The sequence below is a fragment of the Microcaecilia unicolor genome, chromosome 7 (genome assembly GCF_901765095.1).
Source record: "Microcaecilia unicolor chromosome 7, aMicUni1.1, whole genome shotgun sequence".
NCBI lineage: Eukaryota > Metazoa > Chordata > Amphibia > Gymnophiona > Siphonopidae > Microcaecilia > Microcaecilia unicolor.
This window is the reverse complement of record NC_044037.1, coordinates 148,380,048-148,405,464: the sequence shown is the minus strand read 5'-3', so window position 1 is coordinate 148,405,464 and position 25,417 is coordinate 148,380,048. Positions and strand designations below refer to the sequence as shown.

At 48.6% G+C, this 25,417-nt stretch overlaps 1 protein-coding gene across 2 annotated transcripts in view; it reads right to left on the bottom strand.

Moving 5' to 3' along the window:
• Nucleotides 1–11,818: 11,818 nt before the first annotated feature.
• The window catches only part of LRRFIP1 (LRR binding FLII interacting protein 1), a 997,950-nt gene continuing 984,351 nt past the window's right edge, over nucleotides 11,819–25,417 (bottom strand). Inside the window, exon 20 of one of the 2 annotated variants that reach the window (XM_030210921.1) lies at nucleotides 11,819–12,666. In XM_030210921.1, the coding sequence (XP_030066781.1) occupies nucleotides 12,556–12,666 (111 nt within the window). In that variant the 3' untranslated portion in view covers nucleotides 11,819–12,555. The remainder of the gene's footprint in view (nucleotides 12,667–25,417) is intronic. The other variant, XR_003942957.1, reaches the window with a different exon arrangement.

Below are 25,417 nucleotides of genomic sequence, written 5' to 3'. Positions count from 1 at the left end.
CCTGCATTGAGGCCTGTTTGAAGGGCCGGAAATCCAGCTGTCCCGCGGTGGTAGCTACCCCTAGAACTGTGCCAGCTTGTCAAGCTACGCTGCCGGTGGAATATCGGGACTTTGCGGATGTATTTAGTCCCGTGGAAGCTGATGTCCTACCGCCTCATCGATCCTTTGATTGTGCGATTAGGTTGATGGCAGACACCATGCCACCTCGGGGCCGTCTCTATACATTGTCCCGGGAGGAATCTAAGGTAATGCAAGCCTATATCCGGGAGAATCTCCAGAAGGGGTTCATCCGTCCCTCTACGTCCCCTGCCGGGGCCGGATTCTTTTTTGTGACCAAGAAGGATGGCTCCTTGAGGCCCTGTGTTGACTATCGGGGTCTAAATGCCATCACCGTGAAGGATCGATACCCCCTACCTCTCATCCCAGAACTGTTTGATCTGTTGCAGGGAGCCCAGATCTTCACCAAGTTGGATCTCCGTGGGGCCTATAACTTGGTCCATATCCAGCAGGGGGACGAATGGAAAACTGCATTTAATACTCATGAGGGACATTTCGAATATCGGGTGATGCCTTTTGGCTTATGTAACGCTCCCGCAGTGTTCCAAAGATTTATCAACTTCGCTCTCAAGGACTTGTTGTATTCTACAGTAATTGTTTACTTGGATGACATCCTGATCTTCTCCAAGGATCCCATGGAGCATGTGATCCATGTTCGAACCGTGCTGCAGCGCCTACGGCAATTCCGCTTGTTTGCCAAACTCAGCAAATGCTCATTCCATCAGCAATCTCTGCCCTTCCTGGGACATATTCTGTTACCAGGGGGGTTGCGGATGGATCCAGATAAACTCCGCGCTATCCGGGAGTGGCCTCAACCTCAGGGACTGAGGGAGCTACAACGGTTCCTGGGGTTTGCGAATTACTACCGTCAATTTATTCCTCATTATTCGCAACTGACAGCTCCGTTGACAGCGCTTACTAGGAAACATGCAGATGTCCGGAACTGGCCACCTGAGGCACAAGCAGCATTCGGTCAATTAAAAGGAGCCTTTGAATCTGCCTCTATCCTTCTGGCTCCGGATCCAGATAAACCATTTGTAATAGAGGTGGATGCTTCTGCCTTGGGCGCGGGGGCCGTCCTCTCTCAAGTTAACGACAAGGGCTGGCGTCAACCTTGCTTCTTCTTCTCCCGTAAGTTCACCCCCGCGGAACGCAATTATACGGTGGGGGACAGAGAACTTCTAGCCTTGAAGCTAGCTCTGCAAGAATGGAGATATTTGTTGGAGGGGGCTGAGCACCGGTTTACGGTGATTACAGACCACAAGAATCTTTTGTATCTACAAGAGGCCCAAAGGTTAAATCCACGACAGGCCCGTTGGTCATTATTTTTCGCAAGATTTCATTTTCAACTCGTATTCCGGTCTGCGGCCCAAAATACCCCTGCGGACTCCCTCTCCAGAGCCTTCGAGGTTCCTGAGGAGATTGAAGAGCTTCATCCTATGTTGGATCCTAACTGCCTCAGTGCGGCCCCAGGAGGGGTCGCCCCGGTGAAGAAGCTAGTGCCTCTCCAGGACCGGGGGAAAGTAATGCAGTGGGGACATTCCTCCGTGTGGGCCGGACATTTTGGGTTCCAAAAGACCCTTCGTCTGATTTCCCGACAGTACCAGTGGCCTCAGATGAGGCGAGATATCTTGCAGTTTGTCACTACTTGCCCTGTTTGCGCCCGGACTAAGTCTGTGGTAGGGCGCCCTTGGGGAGATCTGCAACCGTTGCCTATTCCTGCAGCTCCCTGGGAGGAATTGTCTATGGATTTCATCACTGACCTCCCCAGCTCCCAGGGACACACCGTGATTTGGGTTGTGGTAGACCGGTTCTCCCGGATGGCCCATTTTGTTCCTCTGCCGGGACTTCCGTCGGCGGCATCCCTAGCCCAGCAGTTCATCCAGCATATTTTCCGGCTCCATGGGCTACCTGTCAGAATCATCAGCGACCGTGGAACCCAGTTCACTTCACGATTCTGGAGAGCCTTGTGTTCTGCTCTGGGGGTTACGACCCATTTCTCCTCGGCCTACCATCCTCAGACCAACGGTATGGTTGAACGGATTAACCAAACATTGAAGGGGTTCTTGCGGGCCTTTGTCAACAAGCGGCAAGATAACTGGTCATCTTTTCTTCCTTGGGCAGAGTTTGCCTACAACCACAGTGACCACTCTGCCTCTGGGCAATCTCCTTTTTTCTTGGTGTATGGACAACATCCATGGCTTCCGTCACCTTTTCCCTCTGACACTTCTACGCCCATGGTCACTCAAACCTTAGCTGACCTGCAAGAGGTTTGGGAGATGGCCCGTGAACAACTACAATGAGCAGCCGCAAGTACAAGTCCTTTGCGGACCGCCACCGGCGTCCCACCCCGGTGTTGCAGCTGGGGCAAAAGGTATGGCTAAGTACTAAATACCTAAGACTCCGGGTACCCTCTCGGAGGTTGGGGCCACGGTACATTGGGCCGTTTACAATCCAATCTCGGATTGGAACAGTGACATACCGGTTGCGGCTACCTAGTACTCTACGGGTTCATAATGCCTTCCATGTTTTGTTGTTGAAGAGTTTCCGGGGGTCCAAGTGGCATCTACAGAATCAGGAGACGGTCGTTCCCGAGGCTGACCCCGATCCGGAGTATGAGGTTGAGGACATCCTGGACTCCAAGAGGCGGCGGAGGAAGCTATACTACCTGCTATCTTGGAAGCATTTCGGTTCCGAAGACAACTCCTGGGAACCAGCTACCAACGTACATGCTCCGGAATTGGTAAGGGCTTTCCATGCGCGTTTTCCTCTCAAACCTGGCCCCGGTAGGAAGGGGGCATCTGGGGGGGATACTGTCGCGTCCCGCGCCCCTACCTGCTCTCCCGCCGCGGGGGGCAGGAGCCAGCGTCCTCCGCGGCGCAGGGTAGCGGCCCATAGGCCCCGGCGTGGGGGCAGGCTCCGCCGCGGTGATGGCGGGTCTGGCCAAGTCCGGTGGCCGGCGACTGCGGCCACCGGTCTCTCTGTCGCCAGGTGTGGAGGCGAAGTTCGCGCCTCCCAAGATGGCGACGCTAGTACGCGTGGGTCGGCGTCTTTCTCCTTCCAGAGCCGGGGACCCTGGAGCTCCGCCTACAAAGCGCCGGATTGGAAGGCCAAGCTGGTGGTTCCGCCTGGGAGATCGGGCAGAGCCAATCCGAGGGGCTCTGCCGATACCCAGGGCCGGATTGGTGGGCTACTCCTACGAGGGCAGGGCGGCTAATGTGGCACGATATTTAAAGATGGAAACTGAGCTGACACATTACTTCAGGTTCTGTTCCCGAAGCCCTGCTCCGTGTTCCCGTGTTTGTTACTTCCTGGTATTCTGCCCAGAGACTTGACTACTGCTTTGATAGCCGCCTGCCCAGAGACTTGCTTGAATTTGACTACTGCTTTGATAGCCGCCTGCCCAGAGACTTGCTGAACCTGACTACTGCTTTGATAGCCGCCTGCCCAGAGACTTGCTTGAACTTGACTACTGCTTTGAGAGCCGCCTGCCCAGAGACTTGCTGAACCTGACTACTGCTTTGATAGCCGCCTGCCCAGAGACTTGCTTGACCCTGACTACTGCTTGTTAGTTACCCACGTCTCCCGACTCCAGCCAGGTCAGTCCGTCAACCCCGTGGTTCCAGCAGTCCCGTTGGCCGCCTGCAGCTGGGGGCTCAACCCCTGGTGAACGGCGGTCGCCGCGGGTGAAGATTTGGGGTTGCACGGCTGTCCTCTGAGGCCCCTCGGGGCCTTGTGGGACCTAAGGGCTCACCAACATTGTGGGCAGGATACAAACGAACCTTTTCCGGAGGTGCGAAGGCGGTAGAACGAGAGGACATGAAATGAGATTTAAGGGGGGCAGACTCAAGAAAAATGTCAGGAAGTATTTTTTCACGGAGAGAGTAGTGGATGCTTGGAATGCCCTCCCGCGGGAGGTGGTGGAAATGAAAACGGTAACAGAATTCAAACACGCGTGGGATAAACATAAAGGAATCCTGTTCAGAAGGAATGGATCCTAGGGAGCTTGGCTGAGATTGGGTGGCAGAGCCAGCCGGTGGTGGGAGACGAGGATAGTGCTGGGCAGACTTATACGGTCTGTGCCAGAGCCAGTGGTGGGAAGCGGGGCTGGTGGTTGGGAGGCGGGGATAGTGCTGGGCAGGCTTGTACGGTCTGTGCCCTGAAGAGGACAGGTACAAATCAAAGTAGGGTATACACAAAAAGTGGCACGTATGGGTTTGTCTTGTTGGGCAGACTGGATGGACCGTGCAGGTCTTTTTCTGCCGTCATTTACTATGTTACTATGTAATTGATTGAAGAGCACCTTGGAGGAAGGTGCTTTGGAGTCCAAGCGGATGAGTATTTGGGTGCTGCAGCTGCTAGGGTTCATTGTAAACTACCCCAAGTCCCATCTCCAACCGGTTCAACAATTAGAATTCATAGGAGCTCTGCTTGATACAAAGACTGTCCGGGCTTACCTCCCGGAGACGCATGTGGACAACCTTCTCTCCCTTGCGTCCAAGGTTCAGACATCGCAGCAGGTCACAGCTTGGCAGATGTAGACATAGGCGGTCGGTGGCCCAACTGTTTGGGGAGGGTACAGGGGGCGGGGTTAGCGGTGGGGCCAGGGGTGGAGCTTAAATCCATAATTGTCTGATAACACACAGAAAAAAATAAATAAAAATAAAAGTCACAATTAATACCTTTTATTAAATTTAGATATTAGATATGTATCATATGTCAAAGAATAAAGTGGTTGCTCAAAGCATATTCTAAGCATAATCGCTCAACTGCAAAATACTATGCACAACTTTGTGCAAAAACACACTCAGAACCTTACTGTACCATAAATATTACACTGGGCAGAACCTAATACACCAATATACCACCCATACGGAAAATGCAGACCATCAACAATATGAAACAAGGGATCATATCATCACAATTCTCATGTAGAGCCACAAAACACCCTAATTCATGTTTAATGTGGGATAAAATGCCATAAATAAGTAAATAAATATAAACTTTTAATGTTGAGCACCTGATTCTCAAAGTGGACATATTCCAAACACTATAATGAAAATAAAATGATCTTTTCTACCTTTGTTGTCTGGTTGTCCGATTCTGCTGCTATCTGTTCTCAGTGTAGGTCAGGAAGTCATCCTTGTTAAATATCTCCCTGGCAACCCAGCCAATTTCCCCCCCCCCCCCCCCCCCCCTGCTCTCCCAGCAGTAAGGTAAACAAACCATAAACCAATTTCTACAATTGGTTACACAAGGCTAGAGGGCTTTCACTGCAGCTCCTGCTGTGAGGATGGAGGTAAATCAACAATTTAAACCTCTCAGAGCACAGCAGGGGAGGCTTAGCCTGTCCAAGCCTCTTATACCGGGCGCCTATGGATGTACAGATTGTTGGGCCACATGGCTTCCACAGTGTATTTACACTCATGGCACATTTTCACATCTTCTAAAGGCTCATGCGGTCAAACCCATTCCACCAGGGGAAGAAGGGCAGGGATTCTATACCAGGTGCTTCCTTGTGCAGAAAAAGATAGGGGGGATGCGTCCCATCCTAGACCTATTTCTGGTCTGAGAAAAGTTCTATGTGGTTTCCCTGAGTACACTTCTTCCCATGATTCAGAAAAATGATTAGCTATATTCTCTGGACTTGAAGGATGCATATACACACATCCCAATACTGCCAGCTCATAGGTAGTATCTTCGATTTTGGCTGGAAACACATCATTTTCAGTACTGTGTACTGCCTTTTAGCCTCACGTCAGCTCCCAGGGTATTTACCAAATAACCAGTGGTACTTGCAGCATCACTACGCAGACTAGGAGTGCATGTGTTCCCTTATCTCGATGACTGGCTGGTGAAGGGCACCTTGGGGGAAGGTGCTCGAGAGTCCATGCGAAAGACTATTCAGGTGCTTGAGCTGCTAGGGTTTGTAATAAACTACCCCAAGTCCCATCTCCATCCTGTTCAACAATTGGAATTCATAGGAGCCCTGCTCGACACATGGGCTGTTCAACCCTATCTTCCAGAAATGAGTGCAGACAACCTTCTGTCCCTCGTGTCCAAGGTTCGGACGTCGCAGCAAGACACAGCTTGGCAGATGTTGAGGTTGTTGGGCCACATGTCTTCCACAGTGTATGTTATATCCATGGCACGTCTTCACATGAGATATGCTCAATGGACCCTGGCTTCTCAGTGGTATCAAGCCACAGGGAGTCTGGAAGATGTCATTCGAGTGTCCCCCAAGCTTGTATGCTCTCTTCAGTGGTGAACAATTCGGTCCATTCTGACCTTGGGCCTTCCATTTCAAATTCCTCAGCCACAAAAAGTGCTGACGACAGATGCATCACTCCTGGGGTGGGGGGCTCATGTAGATGGGCTTCACACTCAAGGAGCCTGGTCATCCCAGGAAACAGATGTTCAGATCAACCTCATGGAGTTCCAAGCGATCCAGAATGCTCAAAAGGCTTTCAGAGATTGGCTGTTCAACGAAATTATCTTAGTTCAAACAGACAATCAGGTTGTGATGTATTACACCAACAAGCAGAGGGGCACTGGATCTCACTCTGTGTGTCAGGAAGGCATCCAGATGTGGCTCTGGGCATGCTATTATGGCATGTTTCTTCATGCCACTTATCTGGCAGGCATAAACAACGGCCTGGCCGACAGACTGAGCAAGATAATGCAACCTCACGAGTGGTCTCTGAATATGGGTGTAGCCCAAGCGTGGGGCACCCCCTCGGTGGATCTTTTTGCCACTCATCTCAATCAGAAGGTCCCTCAGTTCTCAGGCCCATGACAGATTAGCGTCAGATGCCTTCCTTCTTCATTGGGGGATAGGCCTTCTGTATGCGTATCCTCCCATACCTCTAGTGGGAAAACTTTGTTGAAACTCAAGCAAGACCGCAGAACCATGATTCAGATTGCGCCCTACTGACCGCGTCCCGCTTTCTGTTGGTGTGCTTCAGGGTTCTGTCCTTGGACCTCTCCTTTTCTCCATCTATACCTCTTCCCTTGGTACCCTGATTTCATCCCATGGCTTTCAATACCATCTTTACGCTGATGACTCTCAGATCTACATCTCCATCCCTGAAATCTCAACCTCGATCCAGGACAAAATCTCAGCCTGCTTGTCCGACATTGCTGCTTGGATGTCTCAACGCCATCTAAAGCTCAACATGACCAAAACTGAACTTCTAATTTTTCCCCCTAAACCCACCTCCCCTCTTCCCCCTTTCTCTATCTCTGTTAATGGCTCTCATATCCTCCCTGTCTCCTCGGCTCGTAACCTTGGAGTCATCTTTGATTCCTCTCTCTCCTTCTCTGCGCATATTCAACAGAAAACCAAAACCTGTCATTTCCTTATCTACAATATTAGCAAAATTCACCCCTTCCTTTCTGAATACGCTGCTAGACCCCTTATCCACATCCTTGTTACCTCTCGCTGGGACTATTGCAATTTACTTCTCACTGGTCTTCCGCTCAGCCATCTCTCTCCTCTCCAATCTGTCCAAAATTCTGTGGCACGACTTATTTTCCGCCAGAATCGTTATACCCACACTAGCCCACTCCTCAAGTCACTTCACTGGCTCCCTGTCCGCTTCCGCATTCAGTTTAAACTTCTCGTACTGACCTTTAAATGCATCCACTCTGCAACCTCCATTACCTCTCCACTCTCCCTACATTCCTCCCTGTGAACTCTGCTCACTGGACAAATCTCTCTTGTCGTCCCCCTTCTCCTCCACTGCTAACTCCAGGCTTCGCTCCTTTTCTCTCGCGGCACCTTATGCCTGGAATAGACTTCCTGGACCTATACGTCTAGCTCCATCTCTACCTGTTTTCAAATCTATGCTGAAAACCCACCTTTTCACTGCTGCCTTTTAGCTCCCATTACTTCCCTCACCCGTAACTGTCTTGTCTGTCTGTATTATTTAGATTGTAAGCTCTTTTGAGCAGGGACTGTCTCTTTGTATCAGGTGTTCAGCACTGTGTGCATCTGGTAGCGCTATACAAATGCTAATAATAATAATAATTTGGTTCCCTCTTCTTCTGGAATCCTCCTCTGAAGAACCGTGGAGATTGGAGTGTTTCCCGACCCTCATCATTCATAACGAGGGGTCGCATCCCAACCTCCAGTCTTTGGCTCTCACAGCCTGGATGTTGTAAGCCTAGAATTTGCTTCCATGTGTGTTTCAGAGGGTGTCTCCTGGGTCTTGCTGGCTTCCAGGAAAGATTCCACTAAGAGGTGTTATTCTTTTAAATGGAGGAGGTTTGCCATCTGGTGTGACAGAAAGGCCACAGATCCCCTTTCTTGTCCTACACAGACCCTGCTTGAATACCTTCTACACTTATCAGAGTCTGGTCTTAAGACCAACTCCATAAGGGTTCACCTTAGTGCAATTAGTGCTTATCACCAGTGTGTAGAAGGTAAGCCTATCTCTGGACAGTCTTTTGTTGTTCGCTTCACCTCCACCAGTGTCATGGGATGTCAATTTCGTTCTCACCCAGCTTATGAAAGTTCCTTTTGAGCTACTGAAATCCCGCCATCTGAAGTACTTGACCTGAAGGTTGTTTTCTTGGTGGTTGTTACTTCAGCTCGTAGGATCAGTGTCCTTCAGGCCTTAGTAGTGGATGCACCTTATACTAAGTTTCAACACAACAGAGTAGTTCTCCGCATGCACCCTAAGTTCCTGCCGAAGGTGGTGTCGGAGTTCCATCTGAACCAGTTGATTGTCTTGCCAACATTTTTCCCCGACCCCATGCACACCTTGGACTGCAAGAGAGCGTTGGCCTTTTACATGGAACGGACGAAGCCCTTCAGATAGTCAGCCCAGTTGTTTGTTTCTTTTGATCCCAACAGGAGGGGAGTCGCCATTGGTAAATGCACCATTTCCAATTGGCTAGCAGATTGCATTTCCTTCGCTTATGCTCAAGCTGGGCTGACTTTGGAGGGTCATGTCACAGCTCATAATGTTAGAGCCATGGCAGCATTAGTGGCCTACTTAAAGTCAGCCTCCTTTGAAGAGATTTGCAAGGCTGCAACGTGGTCTTCAGTCCACACGGTCACATCTCACTACAGCCTTGAGCAGGATACCCGACGCGACAGTCGGTTTGGGCAGTCAGTGTTGCAGAATCTGTTTGGGGTTTAGAATCCAATTCCACCCTCCTAGGCCCATTTTGCCCTGTTCCAGGCTTCACTCTCAGCTAGTTTTTATATAGTTTCGGGTTAATCTGTGTTATGTCCTCGCCATTGCGAGGCCCAATTGACCACTGTTTGTTGTTTTGGGTGAGCCTGGATGCTAGGGATTCCCCACTTGTGAGTATAGCTAAGCCTGCTTGTCCTCAGAGAAAGTGAAGACACTTACCTGTAGCAAGTAATCTCCCCTTGGAGTTGTTTCTTTCTACTTTTTCCTTATGCTGTTGAATTAAACTGAGGATTGCAGTTGCACGACAGGCAGGAAGGCACTCTGCACATGTGCAGTGGGGCACAGTATGCATGACAGAAGGCTCTGGCAACTTTTTTGCTATATATCATGCCGGTTCCCGGGCCGATGCAGATCGTTGACCTACGTGAGAATAATAAGCCTGCTGTCCTCGGAGAATACCTGCTACTGGTAAGTATCTCCGCTTTTCTGATGGTTAGAAGAGTTATTACCCTGATGCAGCTTGGAAGCAAAACAAGGGCCTTTGTTGGAAAGAAGTTTTCTGTTTGGCAATGTTTAGAAGACCAGCACCAGATATGTACAACAAAAATTGTTGACTGTATACAATCAGCAGTACTGTGTAAGAAGTATTCATTCTGTTTGATATGTCTGGATTGGATATTCACTGGATTTTTATTTTTTAAGTACTTAAATTTGACTGGCTGAGTTTAAAGAGTGATTTGGGATTTTTTGAGGGCACATATTTTAGTGTTCTTTTTCTTCTAATGTAATTTGAAATTGGACCAATAATTTAAGATTAAACCATCACATTACTGGCCAATGTCTGGTTTGCTAAGGTCCTTGTTGAATTTTTATTATTATTTAAGAATTATTGCTTGAATTAAGTCATTCAGCTATTCAGTTTTAAGTCAAGCTTTTGACAGAAAATTTGACTGTGGTTTTGGGTAATTTAAATCACCCATTATTAAAGTGTTGTCAAATTTAGCTTACTGTTCACTTTTCTGGGACTACTGCCAGCCTAATGCGGCCACTGGCGGTAGTCCCACCCTGGGCCTGCGCCATTTCTGGGGGAAAATGGAACCCCCGGAAATGGCTTGCGCAGTGATAAGCTGGCAGTAATTGGGCATCACCGTGGGCTGCCTGGTTACCGGCGGGTTAGAGTGGGAGCTCTTATCGCTACCTCAATGGTGTCCCCTATGCATGGCCACATGGCAAGAGTTATCTCACTGCGTGGCCATTTTGGGGTGGGGGGCTTTTACCATCTGCGGAAAAAATTGCCCTGGCACGCTGGATAAACCCCCCCCCCCCCCGTCTTTTTCCCTCAGCTTCTCTATTTTCTGTTAATATTTCATCATCTCTCTGTAGATTCTGGCCAGGCAGACGATAGTATAGCCCTACTAGTATTCTCTTTCCCTTCCCACATGGAATTTCTATCCATTAGGATTCCATGTTGCTGTTTCCTATTGAATTTTTATTTCACCAGACTCAAATGCCTCTTTAACCTGTAGCACCACTCCCTCCTCCAATATGATTCACTCTATTCTTGCAATATAATTTGTGCCCTGTTAACACACTGTTCCATTGGTTACCCTCATTCCACCAGGTCTCTGAGATGCCTATTATATCTACCTCTTCATTTAATGTTTTATAATCTAACTCGGGGCTTCTTAACCAGTGCACCTCCAAAGATTATGGCTAAAAAGTAAATGGGGTGCAGAGAAGGGTCTTGAAATCCGAGGCAATTTATTGAAACTTTCTGGACAGAGTGAAAATAATTAGTAGGATAGTTATTGGTAATATAAATGTGTACTATTGTAATTTTAGCAACATGTTAGCAGTTAGCACTGTTAGCAGCCAACAGTGACTTATGTAGCTGTCAGTAGTCACTAGTGGACATGTAGTATACAAAGAGGGTAGAAGGGTTTCACTGATCAGTTAAAGGGGTACGGGGACCAAAAAAAGATTAAGAACCTCTGCTCTAACCATCCATCTTATTTTTTAGGCTTCTAGCATTTCTATGCAGGCATTTCAAAGTGTTTTTTTCTTTTTTTTTTTTGTATCTGCAGACTGCTTAGCAGTTAATAGGAATAATTTGCAATCTTTACTTTGCTCTTCCTTTAGAGGATCCTGGCTTACTTTTGCCTTGTAGCAGCCTCACTTTTCAAGATGCCCTAACTTCCTTGTTTTGATAGTTTCCTGATGCTTTACTTTGAACCATGTGCTTTAGAGAATTAAAAAAAAATAGTTTTGTTTTCTAGAGCATATGTTTCGTTCCCTGAGAAACCAGAGTGCTAGACCCTAATTTACAGTTCCCTAGGAAAGCAGAAAGGATAATTTGTATATTTTGAATGTTAATCTTTTTGTCCTCAACTTTTTATCTACTTACTTTAAAAAACATACTTTTTTCCCCCTTAACTTGTACTATGTTTCTAAATGTAAGGGTTTGTTGAATCAATTCAGAAGTAGAGGGCGAGTCAAAAATAAACTGCGCAGCAACCCTGTTTAAATGAAACACCTAAGTCTCTGTCCTTCCAAACCATAGCATAAATAACCAGTCAGAAGAAGAATGTCAGTAATATAGCTTTTTTTCAACATGGCAAATCTTTTATTTTTAATGTCACACACTTTGAAAGAAATTATTTAGTTAATTTCCAATATAAGTTTTAAATAATGCAAATAAAATGCTGGAGATTTTCTGTAAAACTATTGCCTATGTTCCCTGAAACAAAAAGCCTAAAGGATGAAGTGATGCAAAGACAAAGCAAAACTACAAAAATCCCAAAACAAGTCTAGCCATACACATCCAGCACTGACAGTCATTTAAGGTCACTTTTATGTCCAAGGAAATTTTTTATATAATATTTTCATCAGAAAATGTTTTCTTTGTAAATTGTAATGGCTTGTGGTTCCACAGTGATTTGTTTATGAGTACTAGTCATGAATGGAAACAGAGTACCCTTTCCCTCCTTTTCATTTCAACATGAAAACGAATAGCAAGATTAAAAAAAAAACTGAAATCACACTTTTATGGGCTTCTGATAAATACCACTGCTGATGGCTGCTGTGCCATTCAAGTATGGGGTGCCAGGTGCAGAGTCTTGATGTGCTTGTTAAATTGTCACATACAGCCATACCATTGTGAGGAGTACCTGCAGAGGCAACCACATAGTTCTCTGCTTATGTGATAGCAGCAGTTTGCTTTAAGTGTAGAAAGCCATGATATTGCTGGAATATAGCAAATGAGTGCACATCTTATTTTCTTTGCTTGACAAAGGCGCATCCCAAAGGATAATTTCTTCTGCAATACTATTATCTGTTCAAGTTCGGTAAAATGTCATTACTGCTGAGAAAGCAGTGTACTGCGGTTGGCCTTCATCTTCTCCAGGCGCTTAGACAGGTGGTTGTTTCCTACTTCAAGTTCTTCAATTTTATCCAAGGCTGAACGAAGCTGGAAATGGTGAGTTGAGAGAGGAGATAGAAATCAGTTTTCAAAATGTTATTTGTAAGAGAATGCTATACAGGCTGAACGTGTTAAGTGGGGGTCTATGGATACCCACCATTGGCTATCAGCAGTGATAGCCAAAGACAAATGGTTTTAAAGGCACATTTTATAATAGGGCACCTATGTGGAAAGTCCATAAATACATGTATTTTATGCCTATTTTATTAATGCAAAACATCAACAAACACTTTCCCTAAACTCAACCACAAGAAAAAAGGAATACATGTGATGGACCATCAGAAAGGGAACATGCTTAAGAAACTCATTGCTATAAAGGCTGTGTTAGCACCCTTTAATTCATCATTAGTCCAAATTTACAATTTCTTCTTTCAAATCAAAATACACAAGATCTAGCATTAGAAAAGTGATACAGGTAATCGCAACCCATAACAAAGCAATATAAATCTTCAAAATTATTTATCCAAAAATTATTTTAACAAACATGTATTTATCTGTAAATCAATATAGATGGCAGAAGGGCTTCTCACTGCTCATTCTGATTTAAAGTGAAATGCATGTTTAAAAAAAATAATTTTTGAATAAATACTTTTGAAGATTTACATTGCTCTGTTATGAGTTGTGATCACCTCTATTAATTTCCTTATGTTTGCTTATTTATTTATACAATTTATATCCTGCCATCTTCAATTCTAGGCAGCTTACATAATAACTTTCATAATTAAATTGACAAACATAAGACAATAATTAAGTTAAATCCTCCCTTTGAAGAGCTTAAGGAGCAAAATGGGATTTTAGACTCCGATAATTTTTTCTACTTACAGATTAAACATTATATACAAACGCAAGGGTGGTTGAAGACAGATCCGGAGGAGTATGAGGGTCTGGAGAACTTATGGGGCTCTCTGGGGAAAATGAAAGGTACCATCTCTGTATTGTATAGATTCTTAAGGGGTAGGACTTTTGAGAAATGTCCTTATATGCTTCAGTGAGAATGGGACATACAAAAGGAATTTACAGCACACGAATGGAAGGCGATCATAGTTGAAGTCAACAAAGCTTCAACCTGTGTGTTGATAAAGGAAAATGCATTTAAAATCCTGTCTAGATGGTATTATACCCCACACAGATTGCATGCTATGTTTCCAGGGTCTTCACAATGGTGTTAGAGATGTGGAGATGAGGAGGGCACCTTCCTACATATCTGGTGGTCTTGTGCAAAAATACAAGTCTTCTGGGAAAATGTTGCAGCAAAGATAGCAGCCCATACGGGGAAGCCATTCCCGTGCGAACCTCAGTGGTGCCTACTTGGAGTGGGTAATAGACGGGGAGCTAAGTGGCAGAGCCGGTTTCAAAGAATGTGCCTAGCAGCAGCAAAGTGCGTAATAGCGAAGCAATGGAAGCAGCTGGAGGCACCCTCGGAGGGGGACTGGATTATAAAGTTATCTTTGATTGGTGAAATGGAGAAACTCACGGACAAAAGATTGGGACGTTACAGTGAAACTTCAGAGTTATGGACTCAATATCGAGACTTAACCCAAATGACATAAAGCAAACGTTGACATTGCTAGAAGGGAGGGAGGGGGGAGGGTGGAAGGGAGGGGGGAAGGGATTTTTGACTTTGTAAGTGCATGATTGTTTGATAAATATTCTGTTTGTCACTATAAAAATGAATAAAAAATTTTCAAAGTAAAAAAAAAAAATCCTTCATGCTCTAAAATAGTGCTCAAAATCATTCGAAAACCTCCTGGAAAAATAGGCTTTTAATTGTTTTCTACAGGAGAGTACTGGTTGAACTTCTCGCAGTTATCCTAGAAGGTACGCACAGTCTTTTGGTGTGCAAATGTCATATTTCAGTCCCTAGATGCAAGGTGTGTGCTAAGTGATATGCTATCATACCATGCCATAAAAGGGAGTGTGTTGGGGCAAAGAGTAGGTGGACACTGGGCAGAACCTCTGTGTGCACAAACATGTTCTACAAATGGCATAGGCTGGTGAGGCATAACTGCCATGCCCAATTGTGCATTTGCTATATGTGGTGACTAAATGTTTGAGAAGTTCATAGGCAGGGCCAACTAATGAGGATGTGGTGCACTGGACCAACTTTTATTTTTGCGCCCTCCCACCATTCCCCTGCCTCCCACCTGTCACACCCCTTGCCTCGCCCCCTACCACAGCAATTTTCACATTTCCTCGCTTGCCTCACCCCCAAACAGCAACTTCCATGATTCCACCCCACCTCCCTCCTCCCACAGCCACCCGAGTTTCTCTCTCTCTTCCTTCCCCTCTCCCCAAAAGGCCACCTGTGGTTCTCTTAATTCCCCCTACTGCTGCCTGCATGTGGTCCAGCATCTCTTCCCCCCTGACCACTGGTGGGTCTCTCTTCCCTACCTTTTCCACCCAGTTTTACCTTTTTCCATTTTCAGTAAATTCTTTGGCCCTGCAGCCATGGCACTGACAAGCTGCCTGTGACCTGTACCGGGCCTTCCCTCTAACCCATCACAAACAGGAAGCTGTGTCAGAAGGCCATGGGGGCAGGATGGGTCAGAGGGAAAGCACGGTGCAGGCCACAGGCAGCTTTTCAGTACCACATGCAGGCGGGGAGGGAGGCAGAAAGCAACTAATTAATTGCGATTAAACTTTTAGTCATGATTAATAATTAACACCCCACTTGCAGAAAACATCATACCCATACTACACAATCATCATAGATTGATCAAATACACCACACCTCACCAAACTGTTAACAACCTAAACAAACGACATGCAAACAACCACAACAGAAGGGAAAGAAGGACCCAAACAAACTCACCTCAACAAAGAAACGACAACTAACAAAAGTCCAATTAACACCAAATACAGAAGACCCATTCGAAACAATCCAAGTGGGCTATGTCAACGCCAGATCCGCTGTAAATAAAACAGCAATACTAACAGACTGGATCATGTCAGTAAAACCTCGACCTACTCTTCCTCACTGAAACCCTCCAGGATACAAAATCACACACTGTACCAGAAAAGAAAAGAGAGGCAGAGGCATAGCACTAATCTATCGGTCCCACTTTACCACCGAAACCACTGCCGAGTCCATAACACCTCAACTTGAAATTGCCTCAATCAGAATCCACAACAAAACCCTACACGATCATGTGAATTGTGTCTTGTTTTACTGAACACGTAGTTAGACTCTGGAATTCGTTGCCGGAAAAAGTGGTTAAGGCGGTTGACTTAGCAGAATTTAAAAAAAGGGTTGGACGGCTTCCTGGAGGAAAAGGCCATAGAATGTTGTTGAATGGACATGGGAAAAATCCACTATTTCTGGGATGGGCGGGACAAATTGTCTGTTCTTTTGGCCGTTGTTGGAGACAGGGTGCTGGGCTCGATGGACCCTTGGTCTGTCCCAGCATGGCAATGCTTATGTACCTCCAGGTAATTGGAACGAAGGCCAGACCAACTTCATGGACTTCATTTCAAACACATGTGTAACCAACTCCAATACACTAGTACTAGGAGACATCAACCTTCATTTAGAAGACCCGAACTCTAGCAACGCATGAGAATGTAAGGAATTTCTCCGTTTATGCGATCTCAAATGGCCACAAATGCAAGCAACCCATGTCAAAGGACAAACACTTGATCTCATCTCACACAAACTCTCAACAGACCAGAACCTAACAATAACAAATACGAAATGGACAGAGACACCCTGGACCGACCACTACAAACTAAACTTATCCCTACATTGGTGGAAGAAGGGTATACAACGAATACTAGAACACACATCCTACAGCACAAGAGGTCAAGTAGACACAAAAACATTCTGGCAACTAATATACAATAACGAATGGGCAACACAAACAGACTCCATATACTACCTCACAGAATGGGACAAAAGATGCAAAAGCATGCTAGATGAAATTGTGCCCTTACGAACAAGAACCCCACGCAAGCATAACTCAACACCATGGTTCAACAATGAACTGAAAAAGTTAAAAACACAAACCAGGAAACTCGAACAAGCATGGAATAAAACAAAAGGTGAACATACACTCAACACATGGAAACAAATACAAAGAAAGTGAATGATACATACCTGTAGCAGGTGTTCTCCGAGGACAGCAGGCTGATTGTTCTCACGACTGGGTGACGTCCGCGGCAGCCCCCACCAACCGGAAAGAAGCTTCGCGGGACGGTCAGCACGCAGGGCACGCCCACCGCGCATGCGCGGCCGTCTTCCCGCCCGTGCGCGACCGCTGCCGCCAGTTGAATGACAAGCAATAAAATATGAAACACAACTCCAAAGGGGAGGAGGGAGGGTAGGTGAGAACAATCAGCCTGCTGTCCTTGGAGAACACCTGCTACAGGTATGTATCATTCACTTTCTCCGAGGACAAGCAGGCTGCTTGTTCTCATGACTGGGGTATCCCTAGCTCTCAGGCTCACTCAAAACAAGAACCCAGGTCAATTGAACCTCGCAACGGCGAGGGTACAACAGAAATTGACCTACGAAGAACAACTAACTGAGAGTGCAGCCTGACCAGAATAAATTCGGGTCCTGGAGGGTGGAGTTGGATTTACACCCCAAACAGATTCTGCAGCACCGACTGCCCGAACCGACTGTCACGTCGGGTATCCTGCTGGAGGCAGTAATGAGATGTGAATGTGTGGACAGATGACCACGTCGCAGCCTTGCAGATCTCTTCAATAGTGGCTGACTTCAAGTGGGCCACAGACGCTGCCATGGCTCTAACACTATGAGCCGTGACATGACCCTCAAGAGTCAGCCCAGCCTGGGCGTAAGTGAAGGAAATGCAATCTGCTAGCCAATTGGAGATGGTGCGTTTCCCGACAGCGACCCCTAGCCTGTTAGGGTCGAAAGAAATAAACAATTGGGCGGACTGTCTGTTGGGCTGTGTCCGCTCCAAGTAGAAGGCCAATGCTCTCTTGCAGTCCAATGTGTGCAACTGACGTTCAGCAGGGCGGGTATGCGGCCTGGGGAAGAATGTTGGCAAGACAATTGACTGGTTAAGATGGAACTCCGACACCACCTTCGGCAGGAACTTTGGGTGGGTGCGGAGCACTACTCTGTTGTGATGAAATTTGGTATATGGAGCATGAGCTACCAGGGCTTGAAGCTCACTGACCCTACGAGCTGAAGTAACTGCCACCAAGAAAATGACCTTCCAGGTCAAGTACTTCAGATGGCAGGAATTCAGTGGCTCAAAAGGAGGTTTCATCAGCTGGGTGAGGACGACGTTGAGATCCCATGACACAGTAGGAGGCTTGATAGGGGGCTTTGACAAAAGCAAGCCTCTCATGAATCGAACGACTAAAGGGTCTCCAGAGATGGCTTTACCTTCCACACGATAATGGTAAGCACTAAGCGCACTAAGGTGATTCCTTACTGAGTTGGTCTTGAGGCCAGACTCTGATAAGTGCAGAAGGTATTCAAGCAGGTTCTGTGTAGGGCAAGAACGAGGTTCTAGGGCCTTGCTCTCACACCACACGACAAACCTCCTCCACTTGAAAAAGTAACTCTTTTTAGTGGAATCCTTCCTAGAGGCAAGCAAGACCCGGGAGACACCCTCAGACAGACCCAACGCAGTGAAGTCTACGCCCTCAACATCCAGGCCGTGAGAGCCAGGGACTGAAGGTTGGGGTGCAGCAACGCTCCGTCGTTCTGCGAGATGAGAGTCGGAAAACACTCCAATCTCCACGGTTCCTCGGAGGACAACTCCAGAAGAAGAGGGAACCAGATCTGACGGGGCCAAAAGGGCGCAATCAGAATCATGGTGCCGCGGTCTTGCTTGAGCTTCAGCAAGGTCTTCCCCACCAAAGGTATGGGAGGATAAGCATACAGGAGGCCGGTCCCCCAATGGAGGAGAAAAGCATCCGACGCTAGCCTGCCGTGTGCCTGAAGTCTGGAACAGAACAGAGGCAGCTTGTGGTTGGTCTGAGAGGCGAAAAGGTCCACCGAGGGGGTGCCCCACGCTCGGAAGATCTTGCGTACCACTCTGGCATGGAGCGACCACTCGTGCGGTTGCATGACTCTGCTCAGTCTGTCGGCCAGACTGTTGTTTACGCCTGCCAGGTACGTGGCTTGGAGGAGCATGCCGAACCGACACGCCCAACGCCACATCCCGACGGCCTCCTGACACAGGGGGCGAGATCCGGTGCCCCCCTGCTTGTTGACGTAATACATTGCAACCTGATTGTCTGTCCGAATTTGGATAATTTGGTAGGACAGCCGATCTCTGAAAGCCTTCAGTGCGTTCCAGATCGCTCGGAGCTCCAGGAGATTGATCTGCAGATCCTTTTCCTGGAGGGACCACAGACCCTAGGTGTGAAGCCCATCAACATGAGCTCCCCATCCCAGGCGAGAGGCATCCGTCGTCAACACTTTCGTGGGCTGTGGAATTTGGAATGGACGTCCCAGTATCAAATTGGTCCGGATGGTCCACCAGAGCAGTGAAGTGCGGCAACTGGTGGAGAGGCGGATGACATCTTCTAGATTCCCGGTGGCTTGGAACCACTGGGAAGCTAGGGTCCATTGAGCAAATCTCATGTGAAGACGAGCCATGGGAGTCACATGAACTGTGGAGGCCATATGACCCAGAAGTCTTAACATCTGCCGAGCTGTGATCTGCTGAGACGCTCTGGTCTGCGAAGCCAGGGCCAGGAGATTGGTGGCCCTCGCTTCGGGAAGGTAGGCCTGAGCCGTCTGGGTATTCAGCAGCGCTCCTATGAATTCCAGAGACTGGGTTGGCTGGAGATGGGACTTTGGGTAATTTATCACAAACCCCAGCAGCTCCAGAAGTTGAATAGTGCACTGCATGGACCGGAGGGCTCCTGCCTCCGAGGTGTTCTTGACCAGCCAATCGTCGAGATATGGGAACACGTGCACTCCTAGCTTGCGTAGATACGCCGCCACCACCACGAGGCACTTTGTAAACACTCGTGGGGCAGAGGCGAGCCCAAAGGGCAGCACACAATACTGAAAGTGCCGTGCGCCCAGGCGGAATCTGAGATACTGTCTGTGAGCTGGCAGTATCGGGATGTGAGTGTATGCGTCCTTTAAATCCAGGGAACATAGCCAATCGTTTTTCTGAATCATTGGCAGAAGGGTGCCCAAGGAAAGCATCCTGAACTTTTCTTTGACCAGGAATTTGTTCAGGCCTCTCAGGTCTAGGATGGGACGCATCCCCCCTGTTTTCTTTTCCACAAGGAAGTACCTGGAATAGAATCCCTGCCCTTCCTGCCCGGGTGGTACGGGCTCGACCGCATTGGCGCTGAGAAGGGCGGAGAGTTCCTCTGCAAGTACCTGCATGTGATGGGATCTGAAAGACTGAGCTCCCGGAGGACAATTTGGAGGCAGGGAGGCCAAATTCAGGGCGTATCCGCACCGCACTATTTGGAGAACCCACTGGTCGGAGGTTATGAGAGGCCACCTTTGGTGAAAAAATTTTAACCTCCCTCCGACCGGCAGATCGTCCGGTACGGACACTTGTAGGGCGGCTATGTTCCCGTGGATCCAGTCAAAAGCCCGTCCCCGGCTTTTGCTGTGGAGGCGCAGGGGGCTGCTTAGGCGCACGCTGTTGACGAGAACGAGCGCGCTGGGGCTGTCCCTGTGCCTGACGAGGCCTTCGGGCCGGCTGGTTGTACCTACGCTTCGCAAAAGAATAGGGTGCAGCCTGACGGGCCCGGGAAAAAACGTCCACCTGTGGAGGTGGATGCTGAAGGCGCCCGGTGGGAGAGCTTGTCGAGAGCGGTTTCCCGCTGATGCAGTTGGTCCACCATCTGCTCGACCTTCTCACCAAAAATGTTATCCCCCCGGCAAGGGACGTCGGCCAGTCTCTGCTGGGTGCGGTTGTCCAGGTCAGAGGCACGCAGCCATGAGAGCCTGCGCATCACTATCCCTTGGGCCGCAGCACGAGATGCCACGTCACAGGTGTCATAGATACCCCTGGACAGGAACTTTCTGCACGCCTTCAGCTGCCTGACCACCTCCTGATAAGGCCTGGACTGCTCCGGCGGGAGCTTCTCGACCAGGTCCGCCAGTTGTTGCACATAGGTCCGCATGTGGATGCTCATATAGAGCAGGTATGATTGGATGCGGGTCACGAGCATGGAGGATTGGTAGGCCTTCCTCCCAAACGAGTCCAGAGTGCGAGACTCCCGCCCCGGGGGCGCCGAGGCGGTATCCCTCGAACTCCGTGCCCTCTTGAGAGCAGAATCCACGACCGCTGAGTCATGGGGCAATTGTGGCCGCATTAGCTCCGGGTCAGAGTGGATCCTGTACTGGGACTCTGCTTTCTTGGGAATGGGTGGGGTTAGTTAATGGTCGCACCAGTTCCGAAGCAGCGTCTCCTTAAGGACATTGTGCAGCGGCACCGTGGAGGACTCTCTAGGTGGTGATGGATAGTCGAGGACCTCGAGCATCTCGGCCCTCGGCTCTTCCACAGAGACCACGGGGAAGGGAATGCTAATAGACATATCCCGCACAAGGAGGCAAAGGAGAGACTCTCGGGAGGTGAGAGTTTCCTCTCCGGTGAAGGCGTGGGGTCCGAGGGGAGGCCCGTAGACTCCTCTGAGGAGAAATATCTAGGGTCCTCCTCTTCCCCCCACGAGTCCTCATCCTCGGTGTCGGACATAAGCTCATGTAGCTGAGTCCTGAACCGGGCCCGGCTCGACGTCGAGGCACCAAGGTCTCGGTGTCGTCGAGCGGTGGACTCCCGCGCCGGCGGGGACGGAGCTCCCTCCATCGACGTCGACGGGGACTCCACCTGCGTGGCGGTCGAGACCGGCACTGCAAGCGGCGGCGGTGTCGACGGCCCCGGTGCCGGGCTAGAGCTCGCCGGCGCCACAGTCATCGGCGCCGAGGGCGCAAGCACCCCCGGCGCCGGCACAGCCTGGCGCATCAGCCCTTCCAGGATCCCCGGAAGGATGGCTCTGAGGCACTCGTCCAGGCCCGCTGCCGGGAAAGGCGGTGGGGCCGGTAGGGGTGTCGGCGCCAGAAGCTGCTGGGGGCCAGGAGACGGCACCGAGGTGCCGGAACCCCGACGCGTCGGTACCTCCACAACCGACGGAGACCTCTCCTCTCGACGATGACGCTTCGGCGTCGCCTCCTCTCCGATATCCGGATGCACCGAGGGCGACCGGTGACGACGCTTCTTATCTTTCTTACGATGCCCGTCACCGGCGCCGGAGGGCATGGAGGAGGAGGAGGTCGATCCCTCTCGGTCTCGAGGTACCGGGTCAGACAGGGTTCGGTCCCGTGGCCCACGAGCTGAGGGAGTGACCGGGGCCGACTGCCCACGCGGCCTCTCACCCCCACTCTCACCGGAGGACCGGCGGGCCGACGGGACCTGTTCTCCTGGGGTCGCTGCCATCGGTGCCGATGTCTCGGGCATCGATACCGGTACCGAAGGACCGGGCGTCGATACCGATGCCTTCGAGGTCGACGTCGAGGGGCCGGCGCAAGTTCCAAAAAGACGGTCCCGCAGAACTTGCCTCGCAACCTGAGTCCGTTTCCGGAGACCGAGACACAGAGAACACGACTTGATATTGTGCTCCGGCCCGAGGCACTGGAGGCACCAAGCGTGGGTGTCGGTCTGCGAGATCGGCCCGGCCGCAGCGACCACACTTTTTAAATCCACTCGGGACCTTCGAGGACATCGACGGAAAAATCGCGTCGGCGAAGTCAAAGTCGTCAATGGTGGCTGAAATCACACCACGAAAAGGAAAACGACCGTGCGGCCACTAGGCCGCAATGCGGCGTCCCCGCTGGAAGCGAGGGAAAAAGGGAGCGCGTGCTCCACACACGCAGGGTTTCTTTTTTTTTTTTTTTTCAAAAAGAAACCGGACGGTAACTATATAATACAAAGAAAAAAGCACGATCGGCGTAAACGCGATCGAAAATCCGGCGGCTGAAACAGAGAGAGCGGCGAGGCACGACTCTCTCCAGACGCGGAAAAAAAGGAACTGGCGGGAGCGGTCGCGCACGGGCGGGAAGACGGCCGCGCATGCGCGGTGGGGTGCCCTGCGTGCCGACCGTCCCGCGAAGCTTCTTTCCGGTTGGTGGGGGCTGCCGCGGACGTCACCCAGTCGTGAGAACAAGCAGCCTGCTTGTCCTCGGAGAAAATACAAATACGCAATAAGACAGGCCAAAAGATCATACTATAAAACCAAAATAGGGACAGATTACAAAGACATGAAGAAATTATACCAACAAAGACATGAAGAACTTATACCAACTCGTGAACAAACTCCTAGATACCAACTTGGTCACTACCATGAATACAGACATCCCATCTGCAGATAAAAAAAATTGTAAACCTACGCAACACGCTACCTCAGAACAACACCGACATTGAAAACTTCCTTAATGAATTGGACCCAAACATTGGAGAATACCCGGCAGATCGGACCTGGTTAAACTTCGCCCTCCTTACCATTGAAACAGTTACCCAGGTGATTAGTAGGTTTTCCAACACTCACTGTAAACTGTCCCAGCTACCTAATGAAATCCGCCCCTGACCGCTTCATAGCAGACCTCACATCCCACCTACATTACATGCTTCAGCAAGGCCTCTTCCCTAAGGAAAATGGCAATATCCTACTCACCCCAATACCAAAAGATACCAAGAAAAAAACAAACGAAATCACTAACTACCATCACGTAGCATCTATCCCGTTGGTGGTCAAACTGATGGAAAGCATGGTAACCAAACAACTTACAGATTACATAAACGAATTCTCAATATTACACGAATCACAGTCAGGCTTTCGCCCCCTCCACAACACGGAAAGAGTATTACTCACTCTTCTAGCCAAATTCAAGCAGGAAATAGCAACAGGCAAAAACATCCTTCTCCTCCAATTCAACATGGTAAACCATAATATATTAATAAGGATTACTAGATAAGTTTGGGATTGGTGGAAACATACTTAACTGGATCAAGGGCTTCCTAACCACAAGAACATATCAAGTAAAATCAAATTCAAACATATCATCACCGTGGAAAGCACACTGTGGAGTACTGCAAGGATCACCGCTATCACCAATCCTATTCAACTTAATGATGACCTCACTTGCCAAGTCCTTATCCAACCATGGCCTTAACCCTTTCATATATGCAGATGATGTCACAATATACATTCCTTATAAAACCAAACTGACAGACATCACCAACGAAATCAAGCTCAGCCTAAACATCATGGATTCATGGGCAAATGCATTTCAACTAAAACTCAACAAAGAAAAAACTCATTGTCTCATCCTCTCATCCCAAAACAGCGCGGATATCCTCACAAGTATCAACACCAAAGATCACACCCTTCCTATCTCAGACAGCTTGAAAATCCTTGGCGTTACAATGGACCGTATCTTAACACTAGAGAGCCAAGTGGCATCCACAACAAAGAAAATGTTCCACTCAATGTGGAAACTCAAATGCATGAAGCAATTCTTCCTGAGGGAAACATTTCACAACTTGATACAATCAATGGTATTAAGCCACTTAGATTACTGCAATGGAAATTATGCGGGATGTATAGAACAAACCTTAAAGAAACTTCAGACCGCTCAAAACACGGCAGCTAAGCTTATATTTGGTAAAACGCGATTTGAAAGCGCAAAACCCCTCCGCGAAAAACTACACTGGCTCCCAATCAAAGAACACGCCTTCAAAATCTGCACCCTGGTTCACAAAATCATCTACGGAGAAGCCCCGAGTTACATGACAGACTTGATCGACTTACCAATTAGAAATACATCCGAATCATAGTAACATAGTAGATGACGGCAGAAAAAGACCTGCATGGTCCATCTAGTCTGCCCAAGATAAACTCATATCTTGAATTTGTACCTGTCTTTTTCAGGGCACAGACCGTATAAGTCTGCCCAGCAGTATTTCCTGCCTCCTAACCACCAGTCCCGTCTCCCATCACCAGCTCTGGTACAGACCGTATAAGTCTGCCCTCCCCTATTCTAGCCTCCCAACCACCAACCCCTCTTCCCCCCACCTGCTCCGCCACCCAATTTCAGCTAAACTTCTGAGGATCCATTCCTGCTGCACAGGATTCCTTTATGCATATCTCACGCATGTTTGAATTCCGTTACCGTTTTCATCTCCACCACCTCCCGCGGGAGGGCATTCCAAGCATCCACCACCCTCTCCGTGAAAAAAATACTTCCTGACACCTTTTTTGAGTCTGCCCCCCCTTCAATCTCATTTCATGTCCTCTCGTTCTACCGCCTTCCCATCTCCGGAAAAGATTTTTTTTGCGGATTAATACCTTTCAAGTATTTGAACGTCTGTATCATATCACCCCTGTTCCTCCTTTCCTCCAGGGTATACATGTTCAGGTCAGCAAGTCTTTGGTCATACGTCTTGGAACGCAAATCTCATACCATTCTTGTAGCTTTTCTTTGCACCGCTTCCATTTTTTTAACATCCTTCGCAAGGTACGGCCTCCAAAACTGAACACAATACTCCAGGTGGGGCCTCACCAACGACTTGTACAGGGGCATCAACACTTCCTTTCTTCTGCTGATCACACCTCTCTCTATACAGCCTAGCAACCTTCTCGCTACGGCCACCGCCTTGTCACACTGTTTCGTCGCCTTCAGATCCTCGGATACTATCACCCCAAGATCCCTCTCCCCCTCAGTACCTATCAGACTCTCCCCGCCTAACACATACGTCTCTCGTGGGTTTCTACTCCCTAAATGCATCAC